Source organism: Phascolarctos cinereus, unplaced genomic scaffold, assembly GCF_003287225.1.
Source record: "Phascolarctos cinereus isolate Bilbo 61053 unplaced genomic scaffold, phaCin_HiC Scaffold_5;HRSCAF=322, whole genome shotgun sequence".
NCBI lineage: Eukaryota > Metazoa > Chordata > Mammalia > Diprotodontia > Phascolarctidae > Phascolarctos > Phascolarctos cinereus.
The window spans coordinates 149,854,498-149,873,142 of NW_027555958.1; the positions used below are offsets into that span (position 1 = coordinate 149,854,498).

The 18,645-nt window shown below is 38.0% G+C and overlaps 1 protein-coding gene across 1 annotated transcript in view; it reads right to left on the minus strand.

The window, feature by feature from the left end:
- Positions 1–15,387, minus strand: part of RPF2 (ribosome production factor 2 homolog) — a 46,980-nt gene extending 31,593 nt beyond the window's left edge. Inside the window, exons 1-6 of the mRNA XM_021008086.2 lie at positions 15,246–15,387; positions 12,780–12,912; positions 12,304–12,341; positions 8,090–8,129; positions 5,812–5,893; positions 5,088–5,164 (exon numbers count right to left, since the gene is read on the minus strand). Of these exons, the coding sequence (XP_020863745.1) occupies positions 5,088–5,164; positions 5,812–5,893; positions 8,090–8,129; positions 12,304–12,341; positions 12,780–12,912; positions 15,246–15,268 (393 nt within the window). The 5' untranslated portion in view covers positions 15,269–15,387. The remainder of the gene's footprint in view (positions 1–5,087; positions 5,165–5,811; positions 5,894–8,089; positions 8,130–12,303; positions 12,342–12,779; positions 12,913–15,245) is intronic.
- Positions 15,388–18,645: the final 3,258 nt, after the last annotated feature.

An 18,645-nucleotide genomic window follows, 5' to 3' on the forward strand; every position in this document is an offset into this window, starting at 1 on the left:
CCCGGCACTTCTGCTCCTTGCTGGTTTGGGGAGTCTGATCTCTTCCCCTAGATCAGGCCTGTACAACGTAAGGCCCACAAAAGTGGCTCACAGGTGGTAGGTTGTGCAGGTCCGTCTGACGTCTGTTTTACACCCTCTCCATTTTTCATAGGCTGCCTGAAATCCTCTGGCAGGCTACAAGGGGAGCATAGGCTGTACGTTGTGCAAGCCTGTCCTAGATCCTCAATGACAACTATAAGTTCTGTGTATTTGCTTTAGGGTACCCTGCTACTCCTTGTACTTTGGGTTAGATCCATAATAAAAGGTCAACTGCTGGTCCTAAGTGGAATGCTTCATGACCCAGGGAAAGAGAAATACCTTAACAAAGGTATGATAGTTTCAGTAAATTACTTAGGTGCTACACCTGTACTGAAATATTTATAAAAGGTTAATTAGTTCTATTGGGGTTGTTTGGGAGTTAACTGAGGGAAAGTATAGTCTGAGTGGCTGCTAAGTAGCTCGGTACAATGGAAAGAGTACCTTTATTATCTCAGAATGTTTAAAGCTCAAGCCCTAACCCTGACACAAAGACTATGTAGTCACTCAGTCTTTCTGTGCCCAGTTCCTCACAAGATGCTTTGAAAAAAAAGTGCTTTATAAGCCTTAAAGCAGTATACATGGAAGGCTGCAATAATAACAACCTAGGTAATTATTATTTTATTATTACATAGAACTTCAGGTGAAAGGAATTATTATTTAAATGAAATCATCCCTGCTAAGCAAGAAGTGTGACTGCTAATCTAAATTACTTTGTATATAAATAGAAGTTATGTGATTATAGCAATTCTATGATCTATTTGGGTCAGGTTCAAGTGAGAGAAAGCAGGTAACAGTTAAATGAATAAAAATTAACTAGGGCAGTAAAGTAGAAATATTTACAAACTGCGGACCCCTTCTGAGAAGTCAAACAACTAGAGCTAAGCTGACCTGGCAGGAAGGGCCTCTCCCAACCCAGAAAATAATATGTTCCACTTCATTAACTTCTTGCTGTATTTGCAAGCATTAGGTCATACTCTAATCAGAAGGCTTCATTCAGGGTGTGACAACTTGAACTAGCCCAATAAGGAGAGGCAGGTTCTCAATATCCAATAGAGAAGTCAAGAATGATTGTTAAAATTGAACATTTCTCAAAACTTTTATTTTATTTTATTTTTATTTGGTAATGTCTAGGGGTTTTGTGATGTTTTTCAAATACATTCTGCCACTTGTGGGCTGGTAGGCCTGTACAGGCCACTAATCATAATCAACATCTGGAAGAGAAACTATGAAGTGCCATTAATGGCCTTGTGAACTATCACAACTAAACTAAACGGGCAGTATATCTCTCTTCCACCCATCCCCTGACCACAACACTAAGACAGGCCTCCATTCTTACCTGCCCTGGACTGCTTCCATTCTCTGCCCATTCGGATCCACCCTTCCCACTGCTGCCATATTTATCTTAGGATCACAGACTTAGAGGTAGAAGGGACTTCAGAAGTTAGAGAGTCCAATCTGAGGATCACATAACTCTAAAGCCCAATCTTCCCAACTCCAACTCCAGCATTCTCTATACTTCTTCTTCCTGATACGTAGATCTGGTCATGCCACAATCCTGCTCAAAACCCTTCAATAGCTCCCTGCTCAGTAACTCCTTAATCTGCTATTCATGCCCCTTGATAACACACAAAGAGCCAACAACAACAGTAGATTAACATTTATACAGCACTTCCTACGTACTGTGCTTTACAATTTTTGTTTCCGTTTGATGCTCACAGCAACCCTAAGAGGTAGGTGCTGTTATAATCCTCATTTTACAGTTAAGAAAACTGAGTCAGACAGACATTAAGTGACTTGCCTAGGGTCACAAAGGTTGTGAATGTCTGAGGCTGCATTTGAACTCAGATCTTCCTGACTCTAGGCCTGGTGATCTATTTACTGAGCCCCCAAGCTGACACGTCACATACAACTCCTCTCTTCATATTAAAGTCCAACTCAAATACCACTTCCTCCATAAAGTTTTCACAGCAGCCTCACCATCCTCATCTCTGAAAGGAGAAAAGAATGGTTTTTTTTCCTTTGGACTTCAAAAATGGCTTCTTTTGCACTTCATTAATGTATCTTTTTTTTGTATGGATCTGTGACTTTTCCGGTGTGGGGAGCTACTGTCCATAGCTTCTAGAATTATCTAAGGGCACTGAGAACATAAGTGATGTGCCCAGGGTCACAGAGCCAAAGTGTGTCTGGGGCAGGACTAAAGCCCAAATTTTCCTGCTTTTCATAAGACTAGCATTTAGATAGCACTAGTTTCTAAAGGCTTAATGAGTTATCTTCTCGATCCTCTACAGTGTGCTTTCTCCATCCCCATCCTCTCCATTGAGCCTTACACTGTCACTAATGTTTGATTTTGCACTAGTTTTATTTTTAGTGTGATATGTCTTTCTACTAGACTACCAACTTAATAAGAGTAGGTATGCCCTACTGAAACTTTGTATCGAACCCCTCAGCACCTTGCTTTGTCCCCTGTACACAGTACAGACATATATTCATCTTAATCAGCTGAATCATTAGCAAAAATAAGCAAGATCCCAGGTCTCTATTCAGTGCTGGCACAAGGCCCTGGGAACTTAAGAGTCCAGATTAACTCTCAAACCATAAATGCTTTACAAAATATTCCCTCATTCACCTTACAGGCACCTCAATCCCTAAGATATTTTGAAAAACATCAAATTTTCCTAAGCCTATCCTATAATTAAATTCATTTATAACATAAATTCTAAATACAGATATATTGTTGGTGTTGGTATTCAGTCCTTTTCAGTTGTGTCTGACTCTTCATGACCCCATCTGAGATTTTCTTGGCAAAGATACTAGAGTGGTTTACCATTTCCTCCTCCAGCTCATTTTACAGATGAGGAACTGAGGCAACAGGTTAAGTGACTTGCCCAGGATCACACAGCTAATCAATGTCTGAGATCGGATTTGAACTCATGAACGTGAGGCTTCCTGATTCCAACCCCAGTGCTCTATCTACTAAACCACCTAGCTGCTCCAAATGCAGACATAGCAGTAGTTATCTTCTTGGGCACTACTGCTTCAGGACAAGCAAAATATTTTTTCCCATTTGCAAAATGCTTCCTCTCTCCTCAATTTCTTACTGTTTGAAAATGGCATTTCTTAGTGCTCTAGGAAATGTGACAGATGAAATATAAAATAACTGAGGAAACAAAGGTTTGAGCTTCCAAGCATATCAATTTATTAAGCAATGCATGCCAACTGCATAACAAATCAGGACCAGGCTTCCCTAGCTTGTCACTGGACCCTGAATTCAGAGAGACAGATTTTTATGCACTAAAAGCAAACAATTAACAGGACATAAACCAGGCTACAGGATTAGGCAATCTGATTTCTAATTGGAGGAAAGATTAGGGGCTTTCCAAGTTGGGAGGGGAGAATCAAAGGAACAAAGAAACATTAACTGACTGACCCATACAGGGCCAGTTTTCAGATAAGACACATGGGTTGCTTGAGATGCCTAACTATGAGCAAACTCCTTGCATCAATCTTCAGATTTGACTTGGTTTCCACTCAGCATAACCTAGGTCCTTAGTTAAGGGTCTCTATGCAACAGGTAGAGGTGGCCCAGCTTCCTAGCCACACAGGGCTAGATTCAAACAATGTAAAAAGGTTTTTTCACAAGACAGAAATTAGACTAGATCTATAGTTGAACAGAAAAGGAACTGAGCTAGATCCAGAATTGAGTCACAAGATGGGGTCAGTTTGATTCACATAATTCTCACAATTCCCTCAGCAACTCTCTAAGCCTGTAAATCACAGAAAGGTAATGCCTGGCATTGATAACAGCAAGCTTCCTCATCTGAGGAATTCTCCCTACCAATGAAATCATAGGTCTAATTCCAATCCCTATCCCTTCAAAACAGCATACCCTGGACATGAGCTTTATGGTGGTGAATCAATCAACCCTACAAATAGTCTTGTCTACCTCTATGCTCAATGTCTTGAGCATTATTCTATTTTCTCTCTTCCTGTTGGGAAATAATTATCACCTTCTCAGAGCTAGACTAGGAATGCCTAAAAAAGGATCCCTGAGCAAAGAGTGAAATATCCAATGGTGTTATCTCCTTTGCAAAGCCTCCCAGATCTGGATCATTCACATCAAAGAGGAAAAGTGCCTAGTGAGACAACTCTGATGTACAACTGAGAAGGAGCATGACACTTGACAGCTCATTCAAGTTCCCGGAGTGTCCTTGGGTATTCGATAAACATCAAATGGTCTAGCTTTTAAACTGACACGTGGAGGTTATCCAAAAGAAGTAATGAGCAAAGAATCTTTAAATCAGCTGGATTTGACAGCAGCTGATAGTTCTCAGCCCTTTTTGAAAATCAAATAAGAATGCATATAACTTCTGCATCCTGTAAACTAGATCAATATCAGCTCTTCATACCAATAGTAAATCTTAAGTTAATACTAAAAAACAAACAAACAAACCATAAGACAAAGGAGCTGAGGTAAAAAGTTGCTCAAGATCACCAAGAAAAACAGAATGTAATTTTCAGGATTCTCCACTAGCTACAATATCTGTGTGTCTTCAAGCAAATGAAACAAACAAAACTCTCTTCCTGCCTTGGCTTCCCCATTTATGAAAACCTACACAAGAAACTGAGACATCTATGTGGAGTGAAAGCTGCTCTCCAAAAGACAAGCAATCAAAGAATATATATAAGTTTTTGAAAACTGACAAAATATGATCATTAATTATATGAAAAATCTTCCAAAGCACTAATAAAAAATATAAATTAAAAAACTCTTGAGGTCTCACCTCAGACTTTGAAATCTCTAAGATTTAGAGTCTTTCAACTCTAAATACCCTATGATTCTATAATTATGTAGATATGCCCATTTCTTATGCCTTATAGTATGTTAACAGAAAATAACAAACCTTTCTAGTCAGTTTAGTTTACAAAACTGTAATGTAACTATTCACCAGAAGATGTCACTAGGGCCAAAGCATCAATGTTATAAAAGGAATTTTTAAAAATCATCTTACCTTAATATCTTTAAGTGAGACAAACTTCTCAATACCTAGTTCAATCATATCCAGGATGTGATAATCATACATACGACCTAAAAAGGCAACACAGAAAGTTTCTACTTAAACATTCATTTCCATACATAGCCTTTTGTGTACACCAACTGGTATGCATGCTTAAGGTATCCAATAACAACAGCCTTTCCCACCCCGCTTCATTCCTGAAGGATACACTACCTCTTACTTAACCCTTTACCTCCTCTGTTTATGAGTTACATTATGTGGACAAAACTGCTAAATAACAAGTTAGAAGGATTTTTAAAACAATTACATTATTGCTGACACCTACTAGCTGTGTGACCCTGATTACCTCACCAAAATATATCTATATATATCTATATATCCATATCTATATATATACATATATATTATTGACTTAGCATTTTAGGTGTCTTCGTTTTTGAAAAACATTTTGTTATCATGTACACATGTATACCTAAACTCTTTTGAAATCATATATGCCTGAAAACCACATATACCTACTATACTAGACAATATAAGGGAGATATGTCCATTTTGTAGATGAAAACTGGAAGCTAAGGAATTATATGATTATATTCAATGGCATACAGAATTAGCTTTAGAACATACTATCTACTTCTAAATTTAGAACTTCAGAATACAACCTGAAAGATAGGGCATCATTGAGTGATGATCGTTCTCACATGCAGACGAATCTTACCTACGATGAGATTGTTTGGTCGCTTCTTATTATGAGACCCGAACATGAATAAGGAGCAGTCTGACTTCCTCGAGAAAAATTCCTATAAAGCCAAAAAAAGGAAAATGTTAAAGTTTATACATAACAAGATCACTGCAGCTAGAATAAAAGAGAAGCAACAGATTGTGAGGAAAGTTTGCATAAAGCAGCTCTGATTAAAGTCTGATATGATACCTAAAATCAACAGGCAATTGAGACACATACATAATAAAACCAAGAGCTACTCTCCAATAGATATGTGGTCTTGATCAGTGGTCAAAGCATATGAACAGTTTTCAAAAGACAAAATACGACCTATCAGCAACCATAAGAAAAATGTTCCTAATCACTAATAAAAGAGATACAGGCCAATAAACTTTGAATTTAACCTCATACCCAAATTGGCAAAGACTGAAACAGTTAATGCTTGAGAGTTCGGGGGAAGACAGGTACATGCTGTTATTGGAACTGTAAACTGGCTCTGGAAAACAACATAGAATTTGTTAAAAAACTTCAAGCTGTTCATACCCTATGACCCAGTCATCTCACTACTGGGTACATACACCAAAAAGGTTAATTACAAAAGAAAGGTAGCATATAAAACAAAATATTTACAGTAGCACTTTTTTAAAAAATTGAAACATAATAGCACTGGAACTAAAGCAGATGTCCATCAACAGGAGAATGGCTAAAGATACTGACATATGAATGTTATGGAAGTCCCAAGAACAGATGCAGATTAAAGAAAGTAGAATCAGAACAATATACAAAATGGTATTAAAATGTGAATGAAGAGAAGACTAAGAGGTAACAGAATTCAGATCAAATGCATTGACCAGTGATGCTTCCAGAAGATTGATTTTGGAACACACTTTCTTCTTGGCAGAGAGGTAGCGGCCCAGAATGGAATGGTACATACTATCAATCATCATCACTTTATCTGACAGTCTAGTTTAACATTAAAAAATAATGAGGGTACTAAGTGTTCCAAAAACACAGTGAATCAATAAAACATCTCAAAATAAAATCAAAGAAAGGGCTATTTTTGTTTTGACATCATAGTCATTTTGGAGTATCCCTTCCCTTTATCACATCTAACAGCAATGCAATGTTTCCCGCACACCTCCCTCCTCATTTCTATATATCAAAGAAATCATTATAATCACAGTTTTCAGCTGCAGAACATCACTTTTAGATAATGCACACACACATACATATACACACGTAAGGCCTCTGTGCTTCAGATCCTCTCATCTCACTTCGGGTTCCAGGTCCTCCTTGTCCCACTCCCACTAAATCCCTTTCTGTCTCATTTTCCATCATGCTTGGGGGAAACATACTATTCTCCTCATGGTGGAAAAGCTCACCTTGGCCCCTACATCAAGAACCATTTGCACTTAGATACTATGCTCTCCCACTGCACCTGAGTTAGTGTGAGTTTCTTCCTATTAGTTCATGATTAATTTCCTTTTCTAAACGTGATATCAATGACAATCATAAATACTAAAGCACCTCCCAAAACAGTATTAATACCTGAGCTAAAATATTTTTCATGAACTCCCTGCCCTTAGTGCCTCACAGTGATGTGGATATCAATGTGGACTTTTGAAGGCTAACCCTGCAGAGTACAAGGTCTGGCAGTTCCTATCAAGATGGAAATGGTTGCTTCCACCATAGACTTGGTGATATACCACATCTGTCATCTGAATACCAGCCTGGCCATGTCTGATGAGGCATCATAATGTTGGCTGCATGGTAATGGATTCTTCAGCTGTAGAAACTACCAAGGACTACTTACTAAGTCACATAAGAGCTGCAATGTATATCAGTGGAGGGAGTATAGGAGCAGAAGTGTCAAAAACGTGGCCCATGAAGCCCACAACATTTCCCAGTGTGGGATGAACAGATTAAAATGCAACTGGGCAATTTTTAACAACAGAAGTAAAATTGCAACAGAAAACAATGTTAATATGTGGTTTATTAAGTCAATATCCTACCCAAAGGGATCCTTATGCACAGTTTGGTGGCCCCCATTTCTGAGTTTGACACTGATGTGTCAAAGGTGATGAACTCACAGATCATTTAAATGAAGGAAATGGCTTTTCTCCAAAACAGATAACTACCTGTTCTATACATTCTATATATTTCATATGTAGTATGATTTGTAATTCCCCTAACCACAAATGATGGTGTACTACATTCAGCTATCCCAACAACTGCATCAGGCCCTAATATATTAGAGAAGCTGCTTTATACTTACCAGTGACGTCTGATCCTCAAAAGGTCTAGTAATGTTTTTTCTAAGGATATAAAAATGACCAAAAATATTAACATATTATTATATTTTATGCACCTTATTTTTCAACAATGACACTGAAAATTTATAACAATGAAATATGGTATATTGAATATATTCCCAATAATATATTATTGGGGTAAAAGGTAAGATTATTTGGGTGACTTAGTGTGTATTACTAGACTCCCCTCTAAAAGATATTACTAATTTGTAATTCTTCCAGCAATATACACTGTATGTTTCTCAACAGCCCTTCCAGGATTGAATTTTGTCCTTTTTTTATTATTCTTTCCCAGTTTAATGGCTGTAAACTGATACTTCAAATTACTTAATCAGTAAGTTTAAACATTTGCCCAAGAGAGAGCTTATAATATGTTCATCCTCTTTCTTATTTGTTTGCCTCTATCTTTTCACCATTTATCTAATGCAGGCCTGCGGGTTGCTTACAGGCTGTCAAAGGATTTTGGGTGGCTCATGAAAAATGTAAAGGATGTAAAACAGGCCTGTACAACATATGGGATTCCTTTGAATATACATTTTAGTTTTTAAGTTTTTATCTATTAAGTTTATAACATGTATTCTCCAACATAATTTGTTTAAGCTTTATACTGTTTGTTACGCAGAACTTAAGTGTTATGTAAAGTCAAGCACTATATCACATCATTAATTCTAATAGCTTAAAATGATTATCAATTACAAGGAGCTATAAAAAGGTACACCATTCCCCTTTCTTCTAACTTTTTATAGTTTGCTTTCTTATGCTTAATTATAAAAGCTCTAATATTATTTATAAGCAATTTTACCTGTAGCATTATATTACCATATGGAAAAACAGGTTGAATTATTATTCCTTTCTCCCCCTATGTCATCACTGTACTTAGAGAATATGGAAAATGCTTTGTTCCAAATAATTCAACTCAACACAACAAATATTTATTAAGTGACAGCCATCTCCTCTTGCTGTCTCATCCCTACCCTCTAGAATTCCTCTTGATCCTGGACTTCACTTACAATGCTTCCTATCTATTAATCTTCGGTGAGACCTAGTTCCCCTCTGACAACACTGTATCCCCTGCTATATTCTGCAGCAATGGCTGTATTTTCTCTCCCAACACCCTGGTCCACATTGGAGGGTGAGTCAGAATACTCCCTGCCCCCCCCCCCGTTAATGCCAGACTCCCCTTTTATCTCCTTCAGTCAGCTTCCTCTTCTGAAGCCCACTCAATCAAAATTTTCTACCCAATCCAAATTATAGTGACTGTAGCACATCCACCTCTAGGTCACTGTCCCTCCTGGCTCACTATCTTTCTCTCCTTCCCAACTCTTACCCTTTTACTACAAGGCCTTTAATATCCACATAGATGTTCCCTCAAACCCACCTCATTTCCCAATTCCTCAGGCACCTTAAATTCTATGATCTACTCCTTTACTTCACCTCAAACATATATGGGACAAATACACTCTGAATCTCACCATCACCCACAAGTCTTCCACTTCCTTAATTAGAAACGCCGACATTCCCCTATCTGACCATAACAGCTCTCACTCCACTTCTCCTTATACCTCACACCTCCTAAATTTATTCACCCACTATATCTCCAACGTCTTGATTTCCTCCTTCCCCCCCCAAGAACGTTCTCAGGTCATTACTCCTTAGGCAACTAAGGACTCAGTAGAGAGAGCACTGGGCTTAGGGTCAGGGAGAGCTGTATTCTAATCCAGCCTCAGACACTGGCTATATGGTCCTTTTTTGGAAATGTTAAAAGCTCCTACTGTACTGGTAGGTTCTTAAATTAGGTATCAGGCTTTATCTTCTAAAAGCAATTTACTACTTTACCACGAGGTCTGTGTGAGTAAATAAAATGTCTGCCTGTGGACAAAGTTTTTTTCGTTTGTTTTTAGTTTTTATAAACTTGAAGTAGAGAATATAATGAATTACAAAAACTGAACTCATCTTTCTCCCTAAACCCTACCTACTTCCAGACTCCCCTATTTCTGTCAAAGGCATAGACAGCAACCTTTCATTGTTCCCAGGTTCATAACCCTGACACGAATCTTAATGCCTCACTTGCCTTCACCCCACAGATCCAATCATTTTGCTAAATCTTGCTGTTTCTACCTTCACAACATCTTTTGCACCTGAACCGTTCTCCTCATGTACAAAGATACCACTCTAGTTCAGACCCTAATCACTTCTTGTCTAAATTACTGCAAAAGATTCCTAATTTAATTGGTCTACCTGTCTTGTCTCTCACCACTCCAATCTATCCAACACATTGCTTCCAAAATAATTTTTCCTGAATCTCCTATTCCATCAAATTCTGTGGCTTCCTCCTGCCGTTAGGATAAAATAAATATGAACTCCATTTGCTTTTAAAGCCCTTTATGACTTGGCCCCAATCTATCTTTCAAGCCTCACTGGACATTACTCCCCCTTTACCACTCTACTATCCATCCAAACTGGCCTTCTCTCTGTTCTTCACTGAGGACTCTCCACCTCCCACCTCCTTGTCTTTGTACATGCCTGGTACACAGTTCCTCCTCACCTTTGCCTCAGAGTCCCTCTCTTCCTTTATTTAAGAAGCTCAGTGGATAGAGCTCCAGCCTCGGAGTCAGGAGAACCTGAGTCCAAATCCGGCCTCAGACACTTACTAGATGTGTGACCCTAGGAAGTCACTTAACCCCAATTACCTCAGAAAAAAAAAAAGCAGCTCGAGGACCATCTTTGGCATAAAGCCTTTCTCTGATCCTTGCCAACTCCCAAACTATCCTGTATTTCATGACTTTGTGTATATTTGTCTTTATTCATTTTATAATAACAATAGTAGTTAGCATTTATACTACTTTTAGGGCTTGCAAAGCACTTCCACAAATATCATTTCACTTTATTCTGTCAAGAACTCTGAGAGATGGGTGCTGTTATTATCCCCATTTTATAGGTGAAGAAACTGAAGCAGACAATGGTTAAATGACTTGCCTAGGGTGACAGAGCTAGGAAGTGTCTGAGGCTTGCTCTGAATTTATCTGCCTGACTCTAGGTCTAGAACTCTATTTACTGTGCCACCTAGCTATATATTTAAAATATGGGTATATCCTTGGTGCTATCCCCATTACAGTGCAAATTCTTTGCAATTAAGATGTTGAGTCAAAATTTTCACTTGTATTCCCAATATCTAGCACAGAACAGGGAGCACATGTAGACACCTGCTAAGTACTTACTGAATGATAAAATGTGCCAGCTGTTAAGGATTGTGAAAACAGACAAGTCACGACCTTCAAGGAGCATACAGTTTACTGCGAGATTAGTTAATCAAAAGCTAATAACCATATCCTGGGTTTTTTTTCAAGCGATATAAGTATCAAATTTCAATTTTTTCTTACAGATACCATCTAAGTCTTATATTCCATATTACACCCACAGTTGTCAGACATTTTTTACATTATAAGATTAAATTTCATGAGGGTAAGAGGTCTTCTTAAATCTTTGTAATTCTCTTTCGGTACCCAGCCCAAAGCAGGTGCTTAATAAGCAGCTGCTTCTTTCATTCTCTATTTTACCTGTAAAGAAGTTGAAAGGAAATAAAAGTCAACACAGTAAGAGTGGTCCTTATATGAGGGAACAAAGAAAAAGAATAAGCCTGTAGTAAGAGAGTGAGCTGAAGTGATTCCAGGGAATAGAGGCTAAGATAAAGGAAAATAAAAGAATGGAGAATGCAGGATTAAAATGGCAGGGGGAAGGATGTGTGAGTATGAGAAAGGGGAAAACATTAATGAAGGTGCGGGGAAAAGTTAAAAATGGAGCTGTAATGAGGATTAATATGTAGATCATGTAGAGAGAAACTTAAAAAAAAACCCAACCCTTGCAGGGGATAGAACACTGGCCCTGGAGTCAGGAAGACCTGAGTTCAAATCTGGCCTCAGACCAAACACTTAACACTTACTAGCTGTGTGACCCTGGACAAGTCACTTAACCCCAACTGCCCCCCCCAACCCTCACAAGAAGCTTATTTGGTCTGATCTAGGTCCATTAATCCTCTTTAAGATGTTTTTTATTTGACCTGTCTTAAAGAAACTAGTTCTTTTTACCCTCTAATTCTACTTTCCGCATAAGGCTACTGCACAATATCAGACGCCAAATTGCATACTTGATTTTAAAAAAAAATTAAAACATTACTCACTTTTTATATAAAACACTATAAGGTTTCTTCAAAGCATACTGCAAAAGAGAATTTAGAGGCATGAAAACATCAGAATGATCTGAAATCTCAGCAAAAATTAAATTATTATAGTATTTATTGTTCAAGATTACTCCCATCCTTAGAGCCATGAGTTATTTCTTATCTGGACTACTAAATACTTCTGTCCCCAGATTTGTTTGCTGCTAAGATCAAACACTGCATCAATATTTCTTTCACCTATCACTTTTAAGATGTCATAATTTTTCAAGTATCATCCTTCCTCACATCACTTTGAATTTCCCTTCACTCAAGGTTTCAATATTCTTCAACAGTCCATCTAGTATAAATATGCCCTTTTATTTCTTGAAAGTAAAACCTTATTCTAATGAGAAATTTTAAAGAGCGATGTTGAAAACGTTCTCAATTACTTTCAGTAACTACAGAAATAAAGTTTTAGGTTTTTAAAATGCGCTCACCATATCTCTGAGTACTTGAGTAATTGTTGCATTTGCATTTCCTCCTTTAATAAGCATGGCATTTTTAACATTTTCATTGAGTTTAGGCTCTCTCTTCTCAAGGAATCTCTTCGCCCGTTTTGTTTTGGGCTTTCTGTAAAAAGAAATTGGACAATTTAGAAATCATTCTTGAATATAAGCACCATTTTTCACATTTAGGTCAAAATAATCATTTAACTAATGTGCATACGATTTCAAAAATTACATGAAGGTTAAAACATATGCTTACATTGATATTTACCAATCATGAATTACATTAATATGAAAAAATGTTTTTAAGGCAGATCAACTCTTATAAAATTGTGAAGGAGACAAATTCTCCTAAAATCCTATAATGATGATACATTGTGGAGTGGATATGCTCCAAGCCATCAAAGTCTATGAGGCAGAGAGGTCAGGAGGCAGTGCTTTCAAGACATGGGAGACAGCAAAGAGACAGAAACAAAAGATGAAGTGCAATGTATGAAAATAATGGTTCTTATGAATATGGGAAAGGGAATAATGTATAATGAGGCTGGAAAGATAGGTTGGAGCCAGGTCCTCTCACTCCAAATACTCTTCCCATTGTACCACATATTGTCTCTTTTTAACAGACACAAGTAGAGCAACAAGAAAATGACATAAGTATACTTTACCTAGATTTTGGAAAGCACTGACAAACTTTCTGTGGTGGGCTATGCATGAGTACACTAAGGCAGATTCAGAGCTAGGCTGAATGGCCAAATCCAGAACAGTAATTGATGATTCAACCAACAAACATCTACTAATTGTCAAAATGGACCATGTGAAAAGAATTACCCTAAATATTAGGCATACAAAGACAAAAATGATAGTCTTTGCCATCAAGGAGAATATGCTGGGGATGAGGGGAGGGCAAGACACACAGAATGTATGTGGAAAAGCAAATATAAAATAATTTCAAGAGGGAGAACTTTAACACTAAGGGGATTTTATGGTACCATTTCAAAATAACTTTCACAAATTAATCTAATCAAACAAAAAACAGAACATCCCCCACTAAATTTTTCGTTTCAGTCTGACAAATTGCCCAAGACTCAGCTCTTGAGCTCTGTTTCTGCTAGTCATCTACTCCCATAGCTTCAGCTGGCACCTCTAACAGATAATTCCCATATCAGTATTATATCTTTAGCCTTAGTTATCTGCATTCCAGGCCTGCATTTTCAACTAGTAGCTAAATCTCTTTTCCACTTAGATTTTCCAACATTCTTCAAACTAAACCCACTCAAAACCAAATCTATCTTACTAAAACTGAACTGCCCCTTAACTTTCCCATTTTACCACGACCCCAGTTACATAGGCATGTAATGCTGGTATCATCTCTGATTCTGCTCTCAATCATTCTGGACATCCAATCAGTTGCTGCTTTTGATAATTTTACTACTATACTCTCTTTCCTACAGGTCCCTACTTCTCCACTCTGACCACTGTACTTCAGGATCTTTTCATCTAGAATTAGGAATTAAAACTTGTGATTTCACTAGTATAGTGAACTTCACAGCTGAAACCTCGTACCAATGTACTTTCTCTGCAATTCACAGTTTGAGAAAGCTTACTAGAGAGCTGAGATTTACTTGCCCAGGATCACAAAGCTTGTGTTAGAGACAGGACTTCAACCCAGGTTTTCCTGGTTCTGACGGAAATGGGAGGGAGGGGGAGAAAGGGAGAGAGAAAGAGGATCTGAAAATAACACTTTTAATAATAATTTTAAATTATTCAATTAAATCAATACTTTGAGAATAATTCATAAAATGATTTTTTAAAAAAGATCTTAACATTTGCACTACCTATTCGGATAGACTTAATTTTAAGGAAAGGCTAAGTATGGACAGCTATTCTATGAAAGGAGGCAGAGGAGGGGACATTTTATGTTCTCCATCTCTAATCTCACATCGTGATAGAGTAACAGAGTAAAGACCTCATTCACTTATTTATTCATTCATTCACCCAACAAGAATTGAAGCGCTTATGACACACCAGGCACTCGGGGGTAGGCCCTTGGGATACAAATACAAACACAGTCCGGTCAAACACCACCAGTTCTTGCCTCCAAAGGTTTATCCAGCCAAGGATCTGACGCTCCGCAGAACGGGGGCACAAGTTGGGGAGGCCTGGGTTGTTTTTCTACAAGGCAGTTGCATGGGGGAGAAGAGAGAAAAGTGGAGGAGCACGGGATGGAAGGAAGAAGTCCGGTAAGAAGAAACCAACATCTCCCTTGGCGTCCCCATCTCATTATTCTAAGTATTGGCATCCGCCAGAGCCCCCCAGGTCTGAGGGATCGCGTCATCCGCGGGCTCCCCCAGGCTGGCCACTGCCGGACACCCTCCGGGACTAGAGGAAGGAAAAGACGCTTGGAGGGCCTACGGATAGGGTTCAAGATAAAAGACTTCCCCACCACCTCCCACTTACACTACGCGGTCCAATTCGGCCATCGCTCCCGACAGCCAGGACGCCGAGATACACGTGCGCCGCCGGGGAAAAAGAGTATAGCCACCACGGTGCTCCCACCTCGGACTCCTGGAGGCGGAACCGGAAGCGGCTTGGTGACGTCACATCCTCCCGCTCCGTTCCAGACTTGGGCGGTACCGTCCCATAAGGCTCCGCGGGAGAAAGAGAGAACTAGACATGTGCTGGCGGCCATTCTTAATGAAGAGTGAATGGCGGCCCCTGGTTGCTATGGATACCAGTAACCTTCTTCCCTACAACTGCGCAGTAGGAAACAGCCTGCTCCTCAAAGTCACTTTGGGTTTAAATGCCTCCATCTGTGTGAGTTCGAGAAATGTCATGTTTCATGTAGGGTGTGTTTTAACGTAGGCTGTCCTGTAGGGAACGAGAATAAGTATATCACGTCTACTACGAAACTGGCACTGTTCTAAGAGCTTTTTTTTTAAATTGCTACAGTAAAACAAGGCCATTTTATTATTGTTAACACTTTTCATTTCTAATTTTAACTGACTGTCTTATTCTCCTCATCCCTTGTAAGTTTTCATGTGAGCAAAATGTTTAAAAATAATTTGGAGCACATTTCTTTGTGCTATAATCAGTCAAAAATATAGAAAATAAACTTGTATGACATCAGGCCTACTTTTCTATTTTCATCATGAGAGAAATCTTAATACTTCTAAAGAAAAAAATTTACAGACACAACAAATATTTTTAAAATTGGGAGTGTTCATTTTTGATGCCTTTAGGAAGGAAAGTGAATACTGAATCAATGCATTACGTTTCAAAAACTGTGACATACCTTATACGAAGTACATTCACAGATAATTCAGCATTTTAAGAGCTTTTAAAAAATTTTATCTGATTTGATTTTCACAACAGCTCTGAGAGGCAGGTACTGTTATTACCCTCCTTTTGTATATAGCACCTACTATATAGCACCTACTAATAAGTGATTTTTTGAAACATTATCTAATTTGATTTTTTAAAAATATTTTTATTTTGTTAAATATTTCCCAATTAGATTTTTTCTTTTAACTTCCATTTATTCTGAATTGATCTTCACAACAATGCTGATAGGTAGGTACTATTATTACCCTCATTTTATATAACACCTTTTATGTGCCAGGTACTGTATTAAGGGCTTTTAAAAAAAATCTGATCTGATCTTTTTGATATGTATTTTTTTATTTCACTAAATATTTCTCAATTACATTTTAACATTCATTTTTTTAACAACTTAATTTGATCTTTACAACAATCCTGGGAGGTAGATGCTATTATTATTCCCATTTTGTATAGTGATTAAAAAAAAACCTGATATGATCCTCACAATAATCCTGAGAGGTAGGTGCTATTATTATCTCCATAAAGCAGTTGAGGAAACTGAAGCAAACAGAGGTTAAGTGGGATAAGCAGCTAGAAAGTGTCTGAGGCTGGATTTGAACTCAGGTCCTCCTGATTTCAGGGCCAGTGCTCTATCCACTGCACAACCTAGCTGCCCCCTAACTTCCCTTTTAGGATAAAAATATCAAGAGATTATGAGTCAGCTCCTCCAGCAATATGTCCACTTGATGGTCACTGGACAAGGATCTCACTTTTTAAGTACCAACAGTCAACTTAAAGTTTATTGACAACCTAAAACCTGAGGAATTTTTAGCAGCTTCTGCCCCCTGTCTGCTACTCTTCCACTGTCATTGCAGAAATAGAAGAGGGCTTCACCAGACTGAGGACCATTTTTTATTCTTCTCTTTCATGAGATACCACGGCTATAAAAGTTTCATTACTAGATGAACAGTCTACTGGTGTTAGGTCTCACCATGATTAACTAGGCTTGGTCCTTGACTGTTTGTTTTTTTGTTTAACCACGCCTCTACTCCAAGCCTTCCCATCAGGAGCTTTCCTCCCAGAGTTTGTGTTTGAGGGGCGTAGCCTCAAGCACTCACTGTAAAATATGGCATAGGACTTTAGTGAACAACAAAAGATGGACATAAACATTCTAAGTGATATATACGTAAATTAATGGGCACCTATGCAGTCATGTTTTTTCTCATTTTGTGCAACTGCACTGTTGATTCCAGGTGTTTTAATCCCTCACAATCTAGGTAAAGTGGAGGGAAATGCCTTCACATTTGAAATAGATCAACTATATAGGCAGACCCCTGTCAAAAAGTCTCCCACACTTATTGCAGGAAGATTCACTTGGATGACAGATCCTTTTTTAAAATCCATGAGCCCTGTGAGCTAACCTATTTCACACCCTAGTATCCATTACTTTAATCTGATAGTAAGATTAGCATTTAGCTGATTGTTGTAGCTTTCCAGTGGAGTTTGGACTGGATTAGGAAGACAGAGGAAGGGAAAGAGAAGAGGCACTAAATCTAGAGGCAATAAAACAACTAGGGTGTGCAAGGAGAAGAGAAATTCTGGAGGGCAAAGTGGGGTGAATTACTTAGGATAGTCATTAATTAGCATGAAGGGAGGAAAGAAAAATGAGAGAGGAACTAAAATGCTGTACTTTGTCCTTTTCTTTTTCTGGCGATTTTTCCCAAGTCCCTAGTGGCAGCTTGTGTGCTAATGGTTAAGAGATGAGGATTAATTTTGAAGACTGAAAAACCTCAAATCTTTAATTCAGTTTGTATCTCCCTATCCAATATCTAACCTTCCTCCACTGGAAGAGGAAGACTTAAGGTAAAAAGGACAAGAGATATATGAAAATGTCTCCCAATTCCCATAATTAGTCATAGCATTTGAGGAATTTGTTCTTTGTTCTCACTGAGTATCCAATGGCTGGCTCCTACCTTGACTACTGTTTTTTCTGGAAGCAGTCATATGCAAATTTCCATTACAGATTTTAGGTGCTCAATAAATATTTGGTGACTACTATGAAATTTAGAAGTTGATTGCTTTCTAAAAAATTTCATCTTTCCCTAAAAAAGTCCTAAAACTTGCTTTTTCTCTGTTCAAATGCATTTAGTTGTGAAATACATGCCTTTCCAATTAAGATTCTATGATACTTTTCTTTCTTTTTTTTTTCTATGATACTTTAAAGAGGAACTTATGAGAAGATAGCAATCTGAAGAATCAATAAGAGAATACTTTCCAAGTGGCATACTACAGCTGGCTACATGGTCTGGCTCTTTGAAAATCACTACTACATTTCATGTGAATATAAAGGACAAGAAGGAAAAACTCAAAGTAGGCACTGTGACAAAGGCATGCCAGTATGTTAATGGAAAATTATAGTCCCTTAAATGGATTGTTTGCACATTAATTAGGATATAACATAATTAGTTACATAATCATGACAAAATCAGTTGAACCTATGGCTTAACAGGATAAACCACTATTGGACAGTATTAAAAAA